The sequence below is a fragment of the Ursus arctos genome, unplaced genomic scaffold (genome assembly GCF_023065955.2).
Source record: "Ursus arctos isolate Adak ecotype North America unplaced genomic scaffold, UrsArc2.0 scaffold_11, whole genome shotgun sequence".
Taxonomy (NCBI): Eukaryota; Metazoa; Chordata; class Mammalia; order Carnivora; family Ursidae; genus Ursus; species Ursus arctos.
In genome coordinates, this window is record NW_026622775.1 from 38,669,460 (window position 1) to 38,687,548 (window position 18,089).

Consider the following 18,089-nt stretch of genomic DNA (forward strand, 5'->3'; position numbering starts at 1 on the left):
GATTCCAGTCTCAGTTTAATTGAAACCCCTGGAGATTTGCAAAAAATAAATAGATGTTTCTTTGAAAGAATATCATTTCTTTGGATGCAAGAAAAAGATAAGAAATTGTGCGTGCATACAGTTCATCAGTTTTTTCCAGCTTATGGAATTCTCTGGGGAGGGATTCCTTTTATGCATTCCCTATGAAACAGAAGTTTCCTGTGCCTTCAAAACCTGTCTTGTGTTATAACGTAGAATAAATCTGACTTGTGATTTTGGTTTCTTTTTCTTTTGCTTTGTCTTTTAAAAGGAACTATTTCTATGAATTAGTAATTTTTAAGGCATCTTGTAGGGTTTTTTTTGAAAACTTATATATAGCTAATTCAAGTTTTAGTAATTTAAAGATTCTTTTTGCAGAGTTTATACTTCTTTGGGTCAAGAAACCTTTCTGTGGAATAACAGTTATGCCTGAATCTCTAGGCCTGAATGTCAAGCATTTGCTGTGTATTCCTTTCTCATAATTGGAGATGAAGTCTTGCGGGCAAAGAAAGAATTGTCTCATACATCTTTTCTTCCATCTGAGAACTTGGGCACTAATAATGGTTATAATAACTAAAATGAAAATGTTATGAGAAAACAGGCATTTACTTAAAAGAATTTGGAAGTATTGAGGGTATGCAGAATTTCTTTGCAATTTATCAAAAGTAATACTGGTAGAATGATAATGTTTTAAAAATTAATATTTAGGACTGGATCAGTGAGCTGAAAAGGGAATTAATAAGAATTAAGACCTGGCTAAGTTTCAGAATCAAAACTGGGTAAAACAAAAAATAAAACAAAACACAAAACAAAACCAAAGTATAGGATGATACATTTAGTATGATATAACTTGTGTAAAAATTTAAAGACATAGTAAATATTCTGGTTGTCTATGGATATATTCATCTATAATACAAAGGCTAAAAACATGGCTTTGAAGGGCCCATGATAAATAGCTTGATAGTATTTTCCTGAGGTGGTGGAGAAGGAAGGAAGGAAAGAAGGAAGGTGGGAGGGAGCAATGGGGCTTGGGGACCAGAAACAAAAGAGATTTTAACTTTATAATGTTTTATTTCCAGATATTAAAGGAATCTGAGGCAAGCATGACATAACTTTTGTTAACTCTGGGGCTGGGCATTATTTGCTATAGTCTTTGGCCTGGTCCTAGGTTACTTAAATATATTAAATTACCTTAAAATGAAACAACAACAACAAAAGATTTTTATACCTTTCTTCTTAAGTTCCACATAAATGGGAGTAGAGGTGCACAGTCAATAGATATCACTCTTCTACGGGTAGAAGTGGGTGGGTCTTGATAAACACATAAATCTAAACTGAGCTATCTTGTTTTGAATTCTCCTCAACTAAGTATCTGCTCTAAGAACTTGCAGATCAGTTACGTACATGTTAGTGTAACAATTGTTGGCTATGTTCCAGGAACAGGTGCCTTTTAAACAGGAAGATCTAATTGTGGTATTTGCCTCAACCAATATCACTTTCGTTTAAAAAATGTTGTCATAAATAATTCGAATGGATGGCATGCTTTCCGTTTCTGAACAGCCACAGGCATGTAACATTCAGAGGATTTCTTTGGCCGTGGATGTGAGACTTTCATTTGCTAAGAAGCTTGCACGGCAGGGGGGGGGGGGAGGGGGATTCTCATTGATTTTCATGTAGGATTTATGTTGGTTTGAAAATGACAAGTTTGAGTCCTTGTCATGTGAAAATAGATGCAGCTATAGAAACCAAAATCTTATGTTTTCTGCAGCATAGAACTGCCCCACTTATTTTGGACTCAAGTCTAGCCAACTCACCAGGCTGGACCTACAGCTTAAAACTAGGAAATATGCAAAGGGAAGTTTGGGCACAGTGTGAAATTGGGGCACTAAAGTTTATTTTCTTTCCTTCTAATCAAAGCCTCTAGCCCATACCCAGTTTACTCTCGTTTTGTGCCTACGTTTCCTAAACCTAATAGCTCCCTCAGCCTGCTGGGTGTTAAATGCAGCATACTAGAAGTGGGCAGGGAGGCTGCTAAAAGGGTAATTGGGGGATCTTTCTGATATAGCAGGTGAAGGTTCAGAGCATGATGGGAGGAGGAAAACAATTTTATTGAGATGAAAGCAACATAAAAAGGATGGACATGATTCCTTTTTTAAAATTTTTTAATAGGGGGTGCCTGGGTGGCTCAGTCGGTTAAGTGTCTGCCTTCAGCTCAGGTCATGATCTCAGGGTCCTGGGATCGAGTTCCACATCAGGCTCCTTGCTCAGCGAGGAGCCTGCTTCTCTCTCTGCCTGCTGCTCCCCCCCCCCCGCTTGTGCACGTGCTCTCTCTCTCTCTGACAAATAAATAAAAATCTTAAAAATAATAATAATAAATAAAAAATAATTTTTAAATAGGGATGGTTTTCCTACAGACCTAAATAGCCCTAGTGTATTACAGCATACAAATGGTTTTTGTACTTATAAATGCTGAGTGGTTGGTGTTTTCCAAACTAGTATGGAATTGGCCAAATTTTTCCACACTACCTTAACTAATGGATCTCTTTGTCTTGATTCCAAGGGTTTTAACTACCTGGATGCACTCACCATATGTAAACTGATGCCATAAGGCTGGACTAATCTGATGATGGATTTTTATGTGTAGAGACTAAATTTCTGGAAATGTTGCAGGTTTTGCTTTTATGTTAAAATTTTAAAGGTCATAATATTTATTAATACATGTTTATACTCTTAGAATTTCCAGTCTGGCAGCAAATCGAGTCCTATTCTAAAACCATATGATTCTAACTCGTGCTTGTAATTTGTTTTTAGAAAGAGCCAATTTGTTTGGAATTAGCAATTTCAGAACTTATTCAGTATTCCCTAAAGTGTAGGAGATTGGCCCAAACTGTTCTGACCTTATGACATTACTTAGAAGTTGATCCTTAAAAAAAAGAAAGATAAATCCTAGGTAGAAATTATGTACTTGCCATTCATTTACTTCATAAACGTAAAACATAGAAAAATGGTCTGGTTATTTAGGTTTTGGCATGTATAGAAACTTCTCTGACTTACCTCAGTAAGCTCTCTTTCCTTGTTTTTCATAGACTAAATCACACTGTTTTCTTCCTTAGGGAGACAGTGTGTGGTCAAGTACAAAGAGTATGTTCCAGGTCACATAGGCAGATTTCAGATCTCAGCTCCTCCTTCTCTGGTTGTTTGACTTTGAGCAAGTTATTTAACCTCTGTGAGCCTTTGTTTCTTGTATAAAATGGGAATCACAGTGCCTCCTTCACAAGGTTCTGGGGGTTAAAGGAAATTCATGTGTAAATGAGACTCATAGTGTACGGTGTGTAGTTAGGTATTCTATGTTCCCTTTCCCTTTCTCTTAGGAACAGAAAAATTTGGATTAGAAGATTTTATTTTGGCTGTCAGTTGCCCCTCCTGTAACACTTATGATTTGGTATTTGTGTTTATTATTCGAAGGTGACAGAGTCCGGGAGAGCATTGACCCCAGTTCTAGTCACATCTGCTTGCCAACATTCAGCTCCAGCTTCTCCAGAATTAGAGGAAAACTCATGATGATGGGTTTAATAGGTTTCTTCTGACTTCCTTACCTGAATTCTTGTTTTGTTTTGTTTTTAAGTAAGGCTTGATGCCCAGCAACACAGGGCTCGATCTCATGACCCTGAGATCGAGACTTGAGCTGAGATCGAAAGTCGGATGCTTAACCAACTGGGCCATCAGGTGCCCCAGTGAATTCTTTTAAATTCTTGCTGCAGCCTCCTTCCATTGGTGGAAAGCTCCAGAGTAGGTTTGACACTTTTTTCCTGTGGGAATTAACACCGGGGCGTGGAGCAGTCAGAGGGTCAGCTTAGAAATTACCTCATTTCTAGGAAGAGTGATCATTGTCTTTCCTCCAGAACACATTTAATAGCCAAATATCTATGAATTTTTCAAGATATTTTCATCCTGTGGATAGAGGTATTTCCTGAAACCAAATCTTTGGTCTCAGGATTCTGTGATTAGTTGTCATTGGTGAATAGCCATTATTATGAAGAGGCCACAGTGGGAGAGGGAAGGTTAGGTCTAGTCTTTTTTTACGGGAAACAAACTGAATGTCAGGAGTTCTGTGTAGATGCAGTTGAGAGGCCCTTTACTGTCAAGTACTGTCGTCTCTTAGCTTCAGTCCTGTTTCCATGGCAACCACAGGGTTGCCAGTGCCTGGCTGAATGGTTTTACAGGAAGTTGAAAAACATTGCTATTCTAAGTGGCTTTCTTTTTACTGTACAAAGGGATCCTTCCCTTACTGTAGGCCAGCCAGCATTTACTGGGAACAAAGCAGGCTATTTATGCTAATTGTATTCTGGGTAGAGGGTAAAGAAATGGGAGACCCCCAGCCCCTGCTTACTGACCTGTGAATTTGTTTTTCTGGTTGTTGTTCCTAGCATTTTGGAAGAACTAAATAACTTACCTTTTCTTTATTTCCTGTATGAGTTTTCCTGCTTGTGTTAAGTAGAATTTATATTCTAAGGGTAGAACTGGTTTAAAAAAAAAAGAAAGAAAGAAAGGTGGTGGTGTGTGTCTGGGATAATATTGGTTATGGTGAGGTCAGCCTGCTGAATTTATGACTTTCAAGTGTCCACGGGGGTAATGTATTTAACAACAAAGTGCTCCATGCTAGCAACAGAAACAGATAATGGCTTAGCAGTTATTAGGCTTATCCTTTATTGTATGTTAAAATTGTCTTTTGGATTTTCTTTATATCTTAAAAAACCTGTATTTCCATTTGTTTACATGGTAGAAAAATTAGGTATGGTAGAATAGTCTTTGAGGGTCCAAAATTAAATGCAGTTCCTTTTTGGCAATTTATGACTTATGTCCATTTCTTAGGAAAAAGAAATCAAGGGTATCAATGCAGTTCCATTAAAAGCTGATGTAATAATATTAGTTTCAAATATAAGCCAATTAGTGGACTTCTTTTCTGAGCTCCTTCGAATCCTCTTTAGAAATAAGTTAGAAAAAAATTTTTGTTCTTTACTCTTCAGTAGAGACAGCCTTTTAAAACTGGACTCTGATAATGAAGGCCTTTAATTTCAATAGATGTGGACTTTTGTTCCTAATCTCTGCTTCTTTCTTTCATACACACAGTTAAAATTAAAGAAAATCCATAAAAAATTCCAACGTGTGTTTTATACTCCTGATATCCATCATCTTGATGCTGGCAGGCCAGGTCCAAGGACCCAGAGGGGGTCGCACAGGACCAGCCAAGTGGGTCCCTGTCTGCACGCAGGGTAGAAAGCAAACACAAGCCATCAGGAGGTGAAAGCAGAGTTTATTGAAGATGTAGAGAGAGTGCAGGTAAAGACAGAGCATCTGGGAGACTCAGAAAGGAAGGGGGAAGTCTTTTCTTTGCTTGAGGTCTTGGGGGTTTTTATTGAGGATTGTGGTCTGGTGTATGTGTCCTCTTGGACATCTAGGAACTGGTTAGAACAAAGATGAGGACCCAGGTGTTATTCCTTGGAGCTAATGGGTCTTCGGGTCGAGATAGCACGGGTGGTCTGGAATATGCACTTGATGACTTCTTAGTCATTCCTTGGATGTTATCTATTATGCTGGAAGACCCCAAAGAAATCATTAACTCCTTGTCCCTTACAAGGAGGATGTACATTAAGGCGTGTGTAGGGCAGGAGTGCAGGTCCTAGCAAGAGTAGAAGCAGGAAAGGGAGAAAAAAATCAGATTTTCATGGAGTCCTTCAGTTTCCCCATCTCAGTCCCATTTCTTCTATAAAATATAGTTCTTGTTCTACAAGATAGACATTTCAAGGGAGTCAAGATTTTTACCCTGACTATGTTTAAATAAGTTAATGCCAGATTAAACTAGTCCTTTACTGAAATTCAATGATGTTTCTTTTGCATTTTTATTAGGTCTTGGAAATTTTCAACAAAATAGTTTTGGAAGGTATCTCAAGGGACCTTTATTTAATACATCCTCAAGTCTGACTAGCACCAAATGGGAGGTTTTTTTGTTTTTGTTTTTTGTTTTTTTTAAAGATTTTATTTATTTCTTTGACAGAGAGAGAGACAGCCAGCGAGAGAGGGAACACAAGCAGGGGAAGTGGGAGAGGAAGAAGCAGGCTCCCAGCGGAGAAGCCCGATGCGGGGCTTGATCCCAGAACGCTGGGATCACGCCCTGAGCCGAAGGCAGACGCTTAATGACTGCGCCACCCAGGCACCCCCCAAATGGGAGTTTTAATAGCAAATTGCTTTTCTTTAAACGTCCTCTACCAAATGGTTGTAGTTGTAGATTTCGTAAGTAGTTTTTCTGAGATAACCCTGAAATAATGATGAAAGGCATTTAATTCCTGAAAGAGCTTGCATGATCTAAAATGAATTTCTAGAAAGTTAAGGTGTCTAAAGCCAAAATGTGATAAAGTATTTGCTGATGTTGGGGGAGGTCATCAAGACGTGATTGCTGGTTGACCCATGAGCAGATGTGCGGGGTCAGAGGCTCCCTTACCCCACCCCCGTCTATGCAATATGGGTTCTGCTTGCCTTCCCCCAGAGGTTGCTCTGAAAACATAGCCTTGAGATGGTGATGTGTGCTGAGAACATCTGCATGGTATATGTGACTGAACCTAGTTAAAACCTCTATGTGAACTTTTAAGATTTGGTGGCAAGTGCAGGGATCTACTTGTCTTGCTGCCACCCAAGACAAGCCTCATATGTAAGTTCCCTTTGCTTGTTAGAACTGCTACCTACCAACCTGGAGTTTGCCTCTTTCTGTGGTTTCTCCCTGTCCGCTGAGTAAGGGGCCAGTTTCAGATTTCACCCAGGAAGATCTTGAGAAGGTTTTGAACCAACAGCTGAATATTTGGATTTGATTGGTGTGTTCAAAGAGTTTATAGGTTGTCTTGGCATAGAATAACCAGTGTCATAAATCTGGGAACAAGGACTGCCTTGCATGATAATGAGTTGATAGGACTTCATTGAAGAAGTGTGAAGTGGAGCCTCGAGAGAAGGGCTATTTGGAGGAAGTGGGACTCAAAGCATTTCATTAATTTAATAGAAATTTATTGAACAGACCCTTTATGCTAGATGTTATGGACTGTGCTGGAATTATAGTAATGAACAGGACAGTGTCCCTAAATGTATGGAGCTCACAGTCTGGTGAGGGATCCAGACACAAAACCAAGCAATTACCTCAATGATAATGTCTATGTTGGGGGAATTAAGGGAACACCTGGATTTGGAAGGGGCAGCAAGATTTCATTGAAGATTTCTTTGAGAACTTCTTTGAAGACACATGAGGCTGAAACAGAAAGAAATCCCGGTGGACGTTGCTATTTACCCACTTAAAATAGGGTTCCTTTTTTACTCACTTAACTTTTAGAAACAGTCTCCAAAAATATAAATAAGCTTTTCTTAGAAACTATTTAGATTTTAGAATTTTGTAGTAAGAAGAGATCTTAGAAAAATCCAAACTGTTTTACCACCAACTGTTTCGTAACTCTTGAAAGGATAAGAAATGCAAGATTTCCCGTGTGCCAATGGGTCAGGAAATAGACCTCCTCTGGTTCAGAAAGTGAATGTCCAGGGAAGATTGTATCTCTGAGTCCTCTACCTATTTCTTTTGAGGAAAAGTTTTATTCTCCTAATACATGCATAATATCTTTGTCAGACCTGAAGCCTTTGTATCTGTTTCTATATCCTTTAACAGAGAACAAGTGGGGGGGGGGAAGTGGTCGTGGCTGTTAAGTAATCTATTAATCTGTGTAATCTATTAACTAGCACTAAAATTATGGCTGCCACCTAGTCACCCCGACCTAATTAATCTGTCTCCTGAAGGACAGGAAAAATTACTGTTTTTAAATGGCCCACATTCCTTTGAAAAGCTTAGATATGCTCCTATCGATACATTATTTCTCAGTTGGATGTTTCCCCATTAGGTCCTACTGATTGCTTTAATTTTGTACCTTAGCAGAAATATTACTTCCCCCTTACTTATGTAGCTTCTTTCATGAGCCTCATAATATCCATTATTCCTGAAAAGCTTCTTGGTTTGAAGAATTGAGAAGCAGGCAGTAAGAGGTCTTTTACACTGATACACGTTCCTCACCCTTGTTAAGAAGGACCTTCAGATGTTATTCATGGTATTGATATGTTCTTTTCTGAGTCAGCTTTAGTGACATGGCCCATAGCTCAATGTTCAATCCCAGGTTTTAAAATTTATGATAAAAGGGGGTGCCTGGGTGGCTCAGTCGTTGAGCATCTGCCTTCGGCTCAGGGCATGATCCCAGCGTTCTGGGATCGAGCCCCACATTGGGCTTCTCCGCTGGGAGCCTGCTTCTTCCTCTCCCACTCCCCGTGCTTGTGTTCCCTCTCTCGCTGGATGTCTCTCTTGCTGTCAAATAAATAAATAAAATCTTTTAAAAAAATAAATAAAATTTATGATAAAAGGAACAAGACCACCACAGTTAAAGAACAAGAAATATGTTAAAAAACATAAAAGTTAGAATTATGTAAGTAATCAAATATATGAAATATTCTAAAGGTATTGTATATTTTATTTTATGGGATGCTCTGTTATGCTTCTTTATTGCTATAACTGTCAGGATGTTCTATTACAGTATTCTCTTATTGTAACATTTTGAACTGTAACTGTTACTTTTCTTATCCATTTCTACCAATAGACTGTGTGCTTCCTGGCTTTAGTTTATGCCTGGCATATTGTAGGCACTTGGTTAATGTTAAAATGAATGTACAGTAATAAAATAATGTGACTCCCATTGATGAGAAATAGTTATTGTAGCTTACGTCAGACCCTGGCATTTTATCAGATACTTCACTTTGAAAAATACTGACTGAGTTTGGGACACTACTAGGAACAATTAAATATGTCGTCCGTATGCTTGTAAAATGTAAGCATGGGCAAATAATGACTGTACTGTGTGGAGGCCCAGTATTACACGGTTGTAGCATAATATTGGAATGGTGCACTTACAGTTCTCTGGTTATCTGCATTATCTAAAAATGTTGACATTTATGTGTATGGCTTACATATATAGATATAAACTGGTGCTTTGCTTTGCTATATTACATTTAAGTCAAATCTTTTTTCTCTTTTATAATTATATCAAGATGCTGTTGGTAGAAACATCATATTTTTAAATATACGCGTATAAACATATTTATATGTATTTTACAAGTATATGTATACATGTCTTTATATGTATATTATACGAATCACATTTCTGTATATAATTTCTAGAAGTTTAAGATATCTTAATTTAAGAAAAAAAGATATCTTGGGGCGCCTGGGTGGCTCAGTTGTTAAGTGTCTGCCTTCGGCTCAGGTCATGATCCCAGGGTCCTGGGGTCGAGCCCCGCATCAGGCTCCCTGCTCAGCGGGAAGCCTGCTTCTCCCTCTCCCACTCCCCCTGCTTGTGTTCCCTCTCTCACTGCCTCTCTCTCTCTCTCTCTGCCAAATAAATAAATAAATAAATCTTAAAAAAAAATTTCTTAATTTTTTTGTCTGTAATTTTCTACAAGTCAAGACCATGAAAGTAATGTTTCCAAGTTGTCACTGGTATTTTCTGGGAAAATATCTGATTTGTTGAACTTGTAGGAAAGCATGTACTTATTTTGTTTATACTTATAGAAAAGATTATCCGTTAAGTTAAATTTTTTAAAAAGTATTTGAGGCCATGAATTAATGAAAATGAAGAAGAACAGCTGCTTTCACATGTGATCACATTTAGTCTTTAAGGATACAATTGGTATCTTGCCCGAGCTTTCTGCATGTAGAAAAAGGAAAAGGCACAGGCTCGGCCGTGTAGTGCTCTACTCCAGACAAACGCTTATGCTTCGCAAATGCTTCATGGGCTGACACCTGTATTTTATTTATTTTTTTTATTTTTTAAGTAATCTGTACACCCAACATGGGGCTCGAACTCACAACCCTGAGATCAAGAGCCTCATGCTCTACCAAGTGAGCCGGCCGGGCTCCCTTGATACTTGCATTTTAGATAACACTATCAGTTGAGTTTCCTCTACAATGAAAGTGAAAACAGTACTGAAACCTGCTCATCCCCCTTCTGCAGATATTATTTCAGTTTACCTTCAATCATATTCATCAGCTTGCTTCTCTGCTGGTATTCTGTTTCTGCTGCATTTTAACTTTACAGTTTAGTGGAACATAATAGTGACAGTCCAAACAGTCCATGTCTGTGTTGTGAAAAATGTGAACGGACTTGTATTTTAAATCAGCAGCAGTAGAGGGAGAGAACATTCCCATTCATTCATTCCTTATTTACTCGTTATCAGTACAGTCTAGTTTTTTGTATCATCTGTGTTCATATCAATTTTCTTCTCCTAACTAGTCAGATGCAACCCCATGACACAGTAACGATGCCAGCGTAAAAGGTTTTGATTTTTCTAAAACAATATATGGACTAGATAACTTCTTTCATTTTAGAACCAAGAATTTCTGTCACACGCAGACTGTGGGATCCTGAGTCGACCCTTAATGCTGCTTTTGGGGACATCATTGTTTCCCCCTCAGGGCAGTGCACCAGATTACTGGGGTGTGATGGGAGGTGCAGTCAGAGGGCTTAGGGGCAGGGCTCCTCTTTTGGTCAGAGACACTGTGTTATACAGTTTCTATAAATAAGACCCTTTGCTGAGGACACAGCAGTGATCAAGTCAGACCTGTTCCTCTTAATCTCTATGTTGCTGATTCAGTGGCCACTTCTCAATCTTCATCTTAGCCTGTTGGTAACGTTGACCCAGGTGAGCGCCCTCTCCTCCCACCTCCTTGAAACACTTCTTTAACTTGGTTTCCCCTAAGCTACAAACTCTTATTTTTCTTCCTCCCATACTGGTTGCTCCTTCTCAGTCTTCTTTGCTGGTTTTGCTTTTTCTGCTTGACCTTGTAATGTTACTGTGCTTCAGAACTCAGGCTTTAGACCTTTTCCTTATGTTCATTCATTGCCATAACTGATCTCAAGATTTTAAATACCATCTATACGCTGGTGAGTCCCAAATTTATATCTCCAGCCCAGATCTCTCCCATGACTTTCGGACTTGTGTATGTCCAGCTTTTCATCCAGCACCTCCACCTGGATGTTTAATAGGCATTTCACAGTTAATGTTCCAAACCTGCATTCATGAGCACTCTTTCAACACTAAACTTGTCCATTATCTTGGATTCTCCCCTGTCAGAGTTAATGACAGCCCTATCCTCTTAGTGGCTCAAACCCAAAACCCTGAGCCATCATATTCTTCTCTCTTCTTTCATATCCCCATATCCAAGGGGTAGTGTAGCCCCCTCTCACTACCTCCACTCCTAACACCTTTGCACAAGCCACTCTAATCTCTTGCCTGATGTAGCAATAGCCTTTAATGCTCTCTACCCTTGCCCTTTTATTACAGTCTTGTCTGAGCACAGTGTGATCCTGTTAAAAGGGAGGTCACATTGTGACGGTCTTCTGCTCTGAAGCCTCTGATGGTTTTCCATCTCAGAGTAAAGCCAAAGTCCTTACCAGTGGCTGACAGGGCCCTACGTCATCTCCTCTCCCCTTACTTCTCTGATCCATTCTTCCCCCTCTTTTACTGTATTCCAGGACTGTTTTTTGTGAACATGCCAAGCCTGATCTCCTCACAGCATTTTTCCATATTCTGTGCTCTCTGCCTAGAACATTTTCCCCACATGGTTGCTCCTTGGTCTCTTTTAATATTTCGTTCAAATATCACCTTTGCGTGAGCCCTTCCCTGACCACCCTATTTAGTATTGTTGCACCCATCCCACACATTCACTGTTCTCTTCTCTGCTATATCTTTCACTTTTTTATATTGCATTAATTTACTTACCCATTTCTATTGTGCTGCTTTTCACAGTTGCTCCATGAGGATAGGGATTTTTGTCTCATTTTATTTCTTTACTGATGTTTCTGTAGCATCTAGAATGGTGCCTGGCACATAGTAAATGCTCAGAACGAATTTGTTGAGTGAAAGGAGACAAGAGTTGTTTAATATTATGTGAGGTATGTCCGTGTCTGAGTCAAAATACATGTTTGTTTAAATCGGTTGTGTCACTTACTCATTTTATACCTACCATTCCTGGAGATGCCCAGCACTGTTCCCAGCAGGGTTCATGCATTATTTCCCCAACAACCTAAGGGGCACTGTACCAAAGGTACAGAGAAGTCATGCCCAGGGTGACACAGCTGGGAGGGGGGAGAGTGAGGAAGGGTAGAAATGAAGAAATTAGACTGAGAACAGAGATCCCCATCAGCCTCAGCCCTGCTACCCATTAATCGGGGAAACACGGAAAACAGCACGTCACCTTGCGTGTATGTCCTCAACTCCACTTGTGAAACAAATATTAATGCCAGCTATGAACTCCTCATTCTGTTGCGCTGAGGTCAGGGAAAGTGTGTGGAAGTGCTCTGTGAAGAGTAGAGTGCTTGGACATGTATGTAGTGTGATATTAAATTGCTTTTCATTCCAGCACAATATTATAGGTGAGGCTTGCAAATATAATGAATTTTGCTGACTTTTTCTTTCACTTCTAATGTTTCTGATTTATCTCTTAGATGTGATTTTTTTTTTTCTTTTTAGGTTACTTGTCTGCAAGACTTTTTTGGTGATGATGATGTTTTTATTGCTTGTGGACCTGAAAAATTCCGTTATGCCCAAGATGACTTTGTCCTGGATCACAGTGGTAAGGCAATTCTTTGACCATCCTGGTAACCCTGAAACAGAGGCTCAGGGTTTAGTCTGTTGGTCCATGCTGAGTGGTCTGGCATGTTGAAAAAAGATGACATTGGCAGTACTCTTTTTGAATTAATGAAAGTAGAGAATAAAATGAAAGCATTTGCCTAGTTAAAAACAAAAAAACTTAAGTGGTTTTCATTTTGTAGACTAAAACGAATTGTCTTTTTACTGCATTGTTTTGCCTCTGAAATGGATTTTCTGCCTGTTTCAGAACAGTGGCTGACTATGCCACCTTAAATATATGGGCTATATTGAATTTGAAATGGTTTGTTGTACATTTCCTATGTGCATAATGAGATATGTAAAAGGATAATAGCTAAATTGTTAATTGTGGTTGTCTTAGCTTTCTTTTTACCTTATGGTTTGCAACTTTTAAAAAACAACATGCATTGTTCGTATATGCAGAAAAAAAAATAAAGCTATTTTCATTTATAGAATAAGAAAATCCCTTTCTCCAGTGTATGGAGTTTTCAACTTTTTAGCAATAACCTCAGTGATTGCAAGTGTTACTGATTCTGGGAAAATTGCTTTACTCTTTCATCTTGGATTAATTTAAACCTATTACAGTCATAGTGATTATTTTAGCTGATAGTAAAGTCAACTTCCTCTTTAAATAAGGTAAAATCATATAAACATAACATTTCACATAGAGCAATGTAAAAGACATAGTCTCACTCTTTAATTTCATGAGTGAGCAAAGTTGGCTTTTCAAAAATTAGACTGATGCTAGACCCTTTCCAGTTGTAGTGATTCTGACCATCCAGAATTAGAGAAGCATGTTACCAAATAAATGCTGTGATCCATTAACTTGTTAAAATTCAGGATGATACATTTTGTGGTACCAAACTTCCTTGTGTAATTCTTTCCTGCTACACTTTGTCAGTTACCTTGGGGGTAATTTATCTGCTTTGTGCTTGGGGCTCAATTATCTATACTTTTTTTTTTTTTTTTGGTTTCATTTTTTCACTGCTGCCAGATTTCATTGAGGGTTTCTGTACTGTTTTATATTCCGTTGGACTGGCCCTGCTTTAAACTGGTAATACCACTGTAAAGCAGCTCAGAAAATGTCCTTTTGTATAATGCGTGCTATGCTATCCCCTGTTCTCATGGATGATTAAGGTTGACTCAGACGTGCATTTGCATTATCATCTATATTTTACATCTTTCTTGATTTTAGCTTAATCTCATTGTATTTCTTTGATGTCAGTCAGTATTAGCAAATTTGGAAGTTGAGACACTGAAACACAATGATATCTTCTAGGTTACAAAGTTAATTTGGGTAACAACAACAAAATATTTATCGAGCATATACTATGTATGTCCCAGGCATTGTACTTTGTGGTTTATGTGTATGTTGTAAACTTACCTAAGCTGGTTTTATCATTCGTGGTTTTTATTGTTAGCTATCGATGGGCTCAAATAGTGAAAGGTGGGCGTAAGTTACTGATTTCTTCCCTCTCAGTTGCCAATTACCTAACCTTCTGCAAACTGAGGATAACTGGCTTTTTCATAAGATTTTGTGAGGATTAAATGAGTCTATATATATATAAAGCATTGAGAAGGGCGCCTGTTGTATGTGCTATTGCTCTCATTGTTATTGTAAACGTCATTATTATACCACCACCAGCAGGTCATAAAATTGAACCTAATTCTGCCACTAGTATATTTATTTGGAGAAAAAGTTGTGTATGTTTTTTTAACCAGTTATTTAACTTGTGTTTAAAGTCCTAACTTTCTGTCCTTTCAGGATTCTGACAACTTCTTGCATTAAAGATTCATTGAAATGCTAAACCACAGTCTTAGCCAAATAACAGAATCCTCCTTCAAGAACTGGCTTCAGGGCTGGCTGAGAGTCCTAAAACTAGGGAGTGGTTCTGAAGCTCTAGTTATTGGTTCTGTAGATTTATGCTTGTGCTTATGGAAGAGTGGCAGTGACTTTAAAATGTTCCTGACTAACACACACACCACTCCTTTCAACAACAGAATACTGTTTAACAGCCACACTGCTAATTAACTAAACTGAAGTCGCTACAGCCCCTTCTGAGTGAGGTTTTGATTAGGTCTTTCAAATGCTAACTAGCCTCCCCTGGTGTGTATTTTCCTGATTAAGGGACTTCACATGTTAATTTATTGCCCTGAGGTATAGATTAAAACCAACCCACACTGTAATCTCACCACATAAATTGAAGTATTTTAACGTAAATGATAGACAATATGTTATCTAATTTAATCCTTATAACAAGCCTATGAAGCAGATTTTATTCTTATCCCAATTTCATAGGGGAAATAACTGAAGCTTAGAACCTAACCAAGGTCCCCCAGTTAGCAAAATCAAATTCATGATTCGTTCAAAATCTGCATGATTCCCAAACCCATGTTCTTAATTATTCAAATTAACAATGATTATTTTAGCTGTAATTAGTTCTGGTACTCTAAATGCTGTTTTATTTTGGTGATTTATGGAAAAACCAAAGTTATTGTTGAAAGCCAGTTTCCTCATTTTTGATGCTCCATACTTAGGTTAGGTGGAAAATAAGACAGGAATCCCATACCCTTTCAAAATGAGATTATCACAGAGTTTGGACAGAATGAAATTGTAGCCTTTTGCTATCAGTACTACTAACTGAAAAAGGAAGTTGCCCCTTTCAATTAGGCTCTAGGTGTGTGATCAAGTTAGGACATGGGATTTCTGTATTCAGTAAGAACTCCACTGGAACAATGAGGCGGTCTACAGATGCCTAGCCTAGCTAAAGATAACCTCAGGTGTCCTTTTGGGACCGTTGCTTTGTATATTAAAGTTGTTTAACAGTAATGGGAAACTAATCAGGTAATCGGTCTCTGGCAGTAAACTACATTCACGTGTGTTCTTTCCTTGGCTAATATTTAAACCAGATTTAGTTAATGCACTCTCCTTCCTTTCTAGAATGCCGGGTCTTGAAGTCGTCTTATTCTCGCTCCTCAGCTGTTAAGTATTCTGGATCTAAAAGCCCTGGGCCCTCCCGTCGCAGCAAATCACCAGCTTCAGGTAGTCAGTCATTCTTCAGTTTCTTTAATTATTAGGAGCTAGTAGTCTTCCCCATGTTTGCATGCAGCCAGGTTCCAAAACAACATGTAGATGACTTGATTTTTAAAACCAAAAATTTAAGTCTGTTGCTCGAAGTTGTCACAAATCTGCTAAGACGCTTGTTTGTTTTATTCTCACACATTTTCTCAAGAACAGCCTATATCTAGAATCTTCTGGTATTTATGTAGAAGTGTTTCCCATTTGGACCACAGTGTCCTGTATTTTTAACTTTGTGCTATATGATTGTGGGTATTTTTCTTCTCTTACTGGTTTAAAACATACGTCTGACACAGAACGCGTTTACTTGCTAAGTTTCACAGGCTTTTCCTTCATCAAGCAATTTAATAGTAGCAATGAATATTATTGGAAAGTGGTACTTATTTAAGAGTCAGACTTACCTGTAATTAAGTTTCTTTCAGGTTCTAAACCTGTAGATCTGTCATAATTTTGACTGTTTGGGGGCCTTTTTTAGAAGCTGAAAACACTTATAAAAATCTTGATGTATTAATTCTGTAAGGTTTGTAGTAATTATCAGTTTTGCTGATATCATTTCCCATTAAGGAAAAGATTGTGAAAAACCATGATTTTACAGGTGGGAAATCCAGAACATGTGAAAGTAGTATCAACAAAAGCTCTGTCAGGCATCAGACCCTCTAAAAGACGGAGTGTTTTGGACGTTCTGCTGTCCTCTGCTTCCCCTTCAGCACCCACCCTGCTTTCCTCTGGTCAGGTTGTTTTAGCCTTTTTTTGTATACGCGTTCAGACCTGCTGAATAACTGCTCTCCTTGCTGTCTTCTCCTCTTTGTGCTCACTGAATGTGCACAGTAAAGCGGGGTGGCCACCATTCCAGTGCCTACTCTGCAGCCAGATCCCCAGGTGAGCCATGATGAGAATGGCTTTGTCGCTCTGCTGGGTTTTTGTTTCTGTCGTTTGCCACATTTCTGTTTCCTTCTGTCCATTTCCATGAACGTATCTGGCTTGTACCAGTGTCACTCTGTGCGCTGTGGAATGCTTCAAGGTGCGTAGGGTGCCTCCGCGTCCCTTCTTTGTTAGAGAGCCCGTCGTTGTCTGCAGATGGCCAAGTGCCTCTCTCTGTGTGTAGTTCCAGGACAAAGGGATCAAGGAGGCATACCACCTCAAAGGCTCTATCTTCTAGTTAATTTTGGGAAATATTCTGTTACTGAAAAAGGCTAAAGTTCGTTGGTGATATGAAAATGGCCATAGAAGCAATTAAACTTACCTGTCCTTACCTTCTCCTTCTGTTCTTACCTTCCTCCCTACCCTACAGCTAATAGGCCCGACACTCTTTCTAAAAATATTGATGGTATGAATATTTTTAACTGAAAGCACCTCTCTGCTGTGAAGCCTATTTCAAATCATATTATGCTTTCTGTAAAGTATCTCAAACACTAGGAAAGCTAATATAACACGAAATCGGCATAAATACAATTACCTGAGCTTACCATATGGTAAATGTAGATTTTTGTCAGGTTCTTAGCTTTTGTTTTAGCCGTAGGTTTACAGATATTTATCATATCAGTAAAATAAATAGAAGTGAGGAGCGTGATTAAAAAATCAGGTATTCTAATGAATCCAATACATACGAAACTAAAAGCATGTTTCATAGCCATGTTTTTCTTGCAGACCAAGTTGTTTGTATAAATACAGATTTGTTCAAATCTTCTTAAATTGAATTTGGAATGGATTTTAAATTTGCATTTGGGATAGTAGAGTAGATCTTAAAAGTTGTTAGTTGTTTAAATCACGTTTAAGAGGGCAGACAGCTTCTTTATGAGAGATTAAACCCCAAAGTACGTTCACCAGATCCTGCAGTTACAGAAAAGTGAGAGTACAATTCACTTTTACAGCCCTCTAGCTGTGGTATACCTGTTAACGTTTAGAAAATTCTGTGGGATGAATTGGAACCTCAAACAGAGTGAGGAACTTTATAGATGTAACATTGTACCTTTTCAGTCTTGGGACAGAAGTGCTCCCTAAGTTCAGTCTTCTGGTTGACTTCCTCAACAAAACTCTTAGCAAAATAGCCAAATAGTGTGTAATAAACGCATAGAACATTCATCTACACAACATAAGTAGGTAAATATTACTGTAATTTGAGTCCTAAAAATGCTCATTTTAGGTTTCTAGCTTGTGAATCCTTCAGAGTCCACCAAGATAGAAAATCTTCAGAACAAACAAACAAAAAAGCCCCAAGTTTATTTCTTCCCTTACAGTTGAGGGGAGGGGTGGG

General features: G+C 38.5%; 1 protein-coding gene across 10 annotated transcripts in view; it reads left to right on the plus strand.

Moving 5' to 3' along the window:
• The window catches only part of DCLK2 (doublecortin like kinase 2), a 140,810-nt gene that overhangs the window by 72,575 nt on the left and 50,146 nt on the right, over positions 1 to 18,089 (plus strand). For 5 of the 10 annotated variants that reach the window (XR_008958649.1, XM_026499450.4, XM_026499451.4 and 2 more), the window contains exons 3-5: positions 12,619 to 12,721; positions 15,698 to 15,799; positions 16,664 to 16,714. Coding sequence is in view for 9 of the 10 variants with exons in the window: in XM_026499450.4 (XP_026355235.1) it covers positions 12,619 to 12,721; positions 15,698 to 15,799; positions 16,664 to 16,714 (256 nt within the window). In the remaining variant the exon portion in view is untranslated. The remainder of the gene's footprint in view (positions 1 to 12,618; positions 12,722 to 15,697; positions 15,800 to 16,663; positions 16,715 to 18,089) is intronic. The other 5 variants (XM_026499452.4, XM_048212379.2, XM_044384355.3 and 2 more) reach the window with 2 other exon arrangements.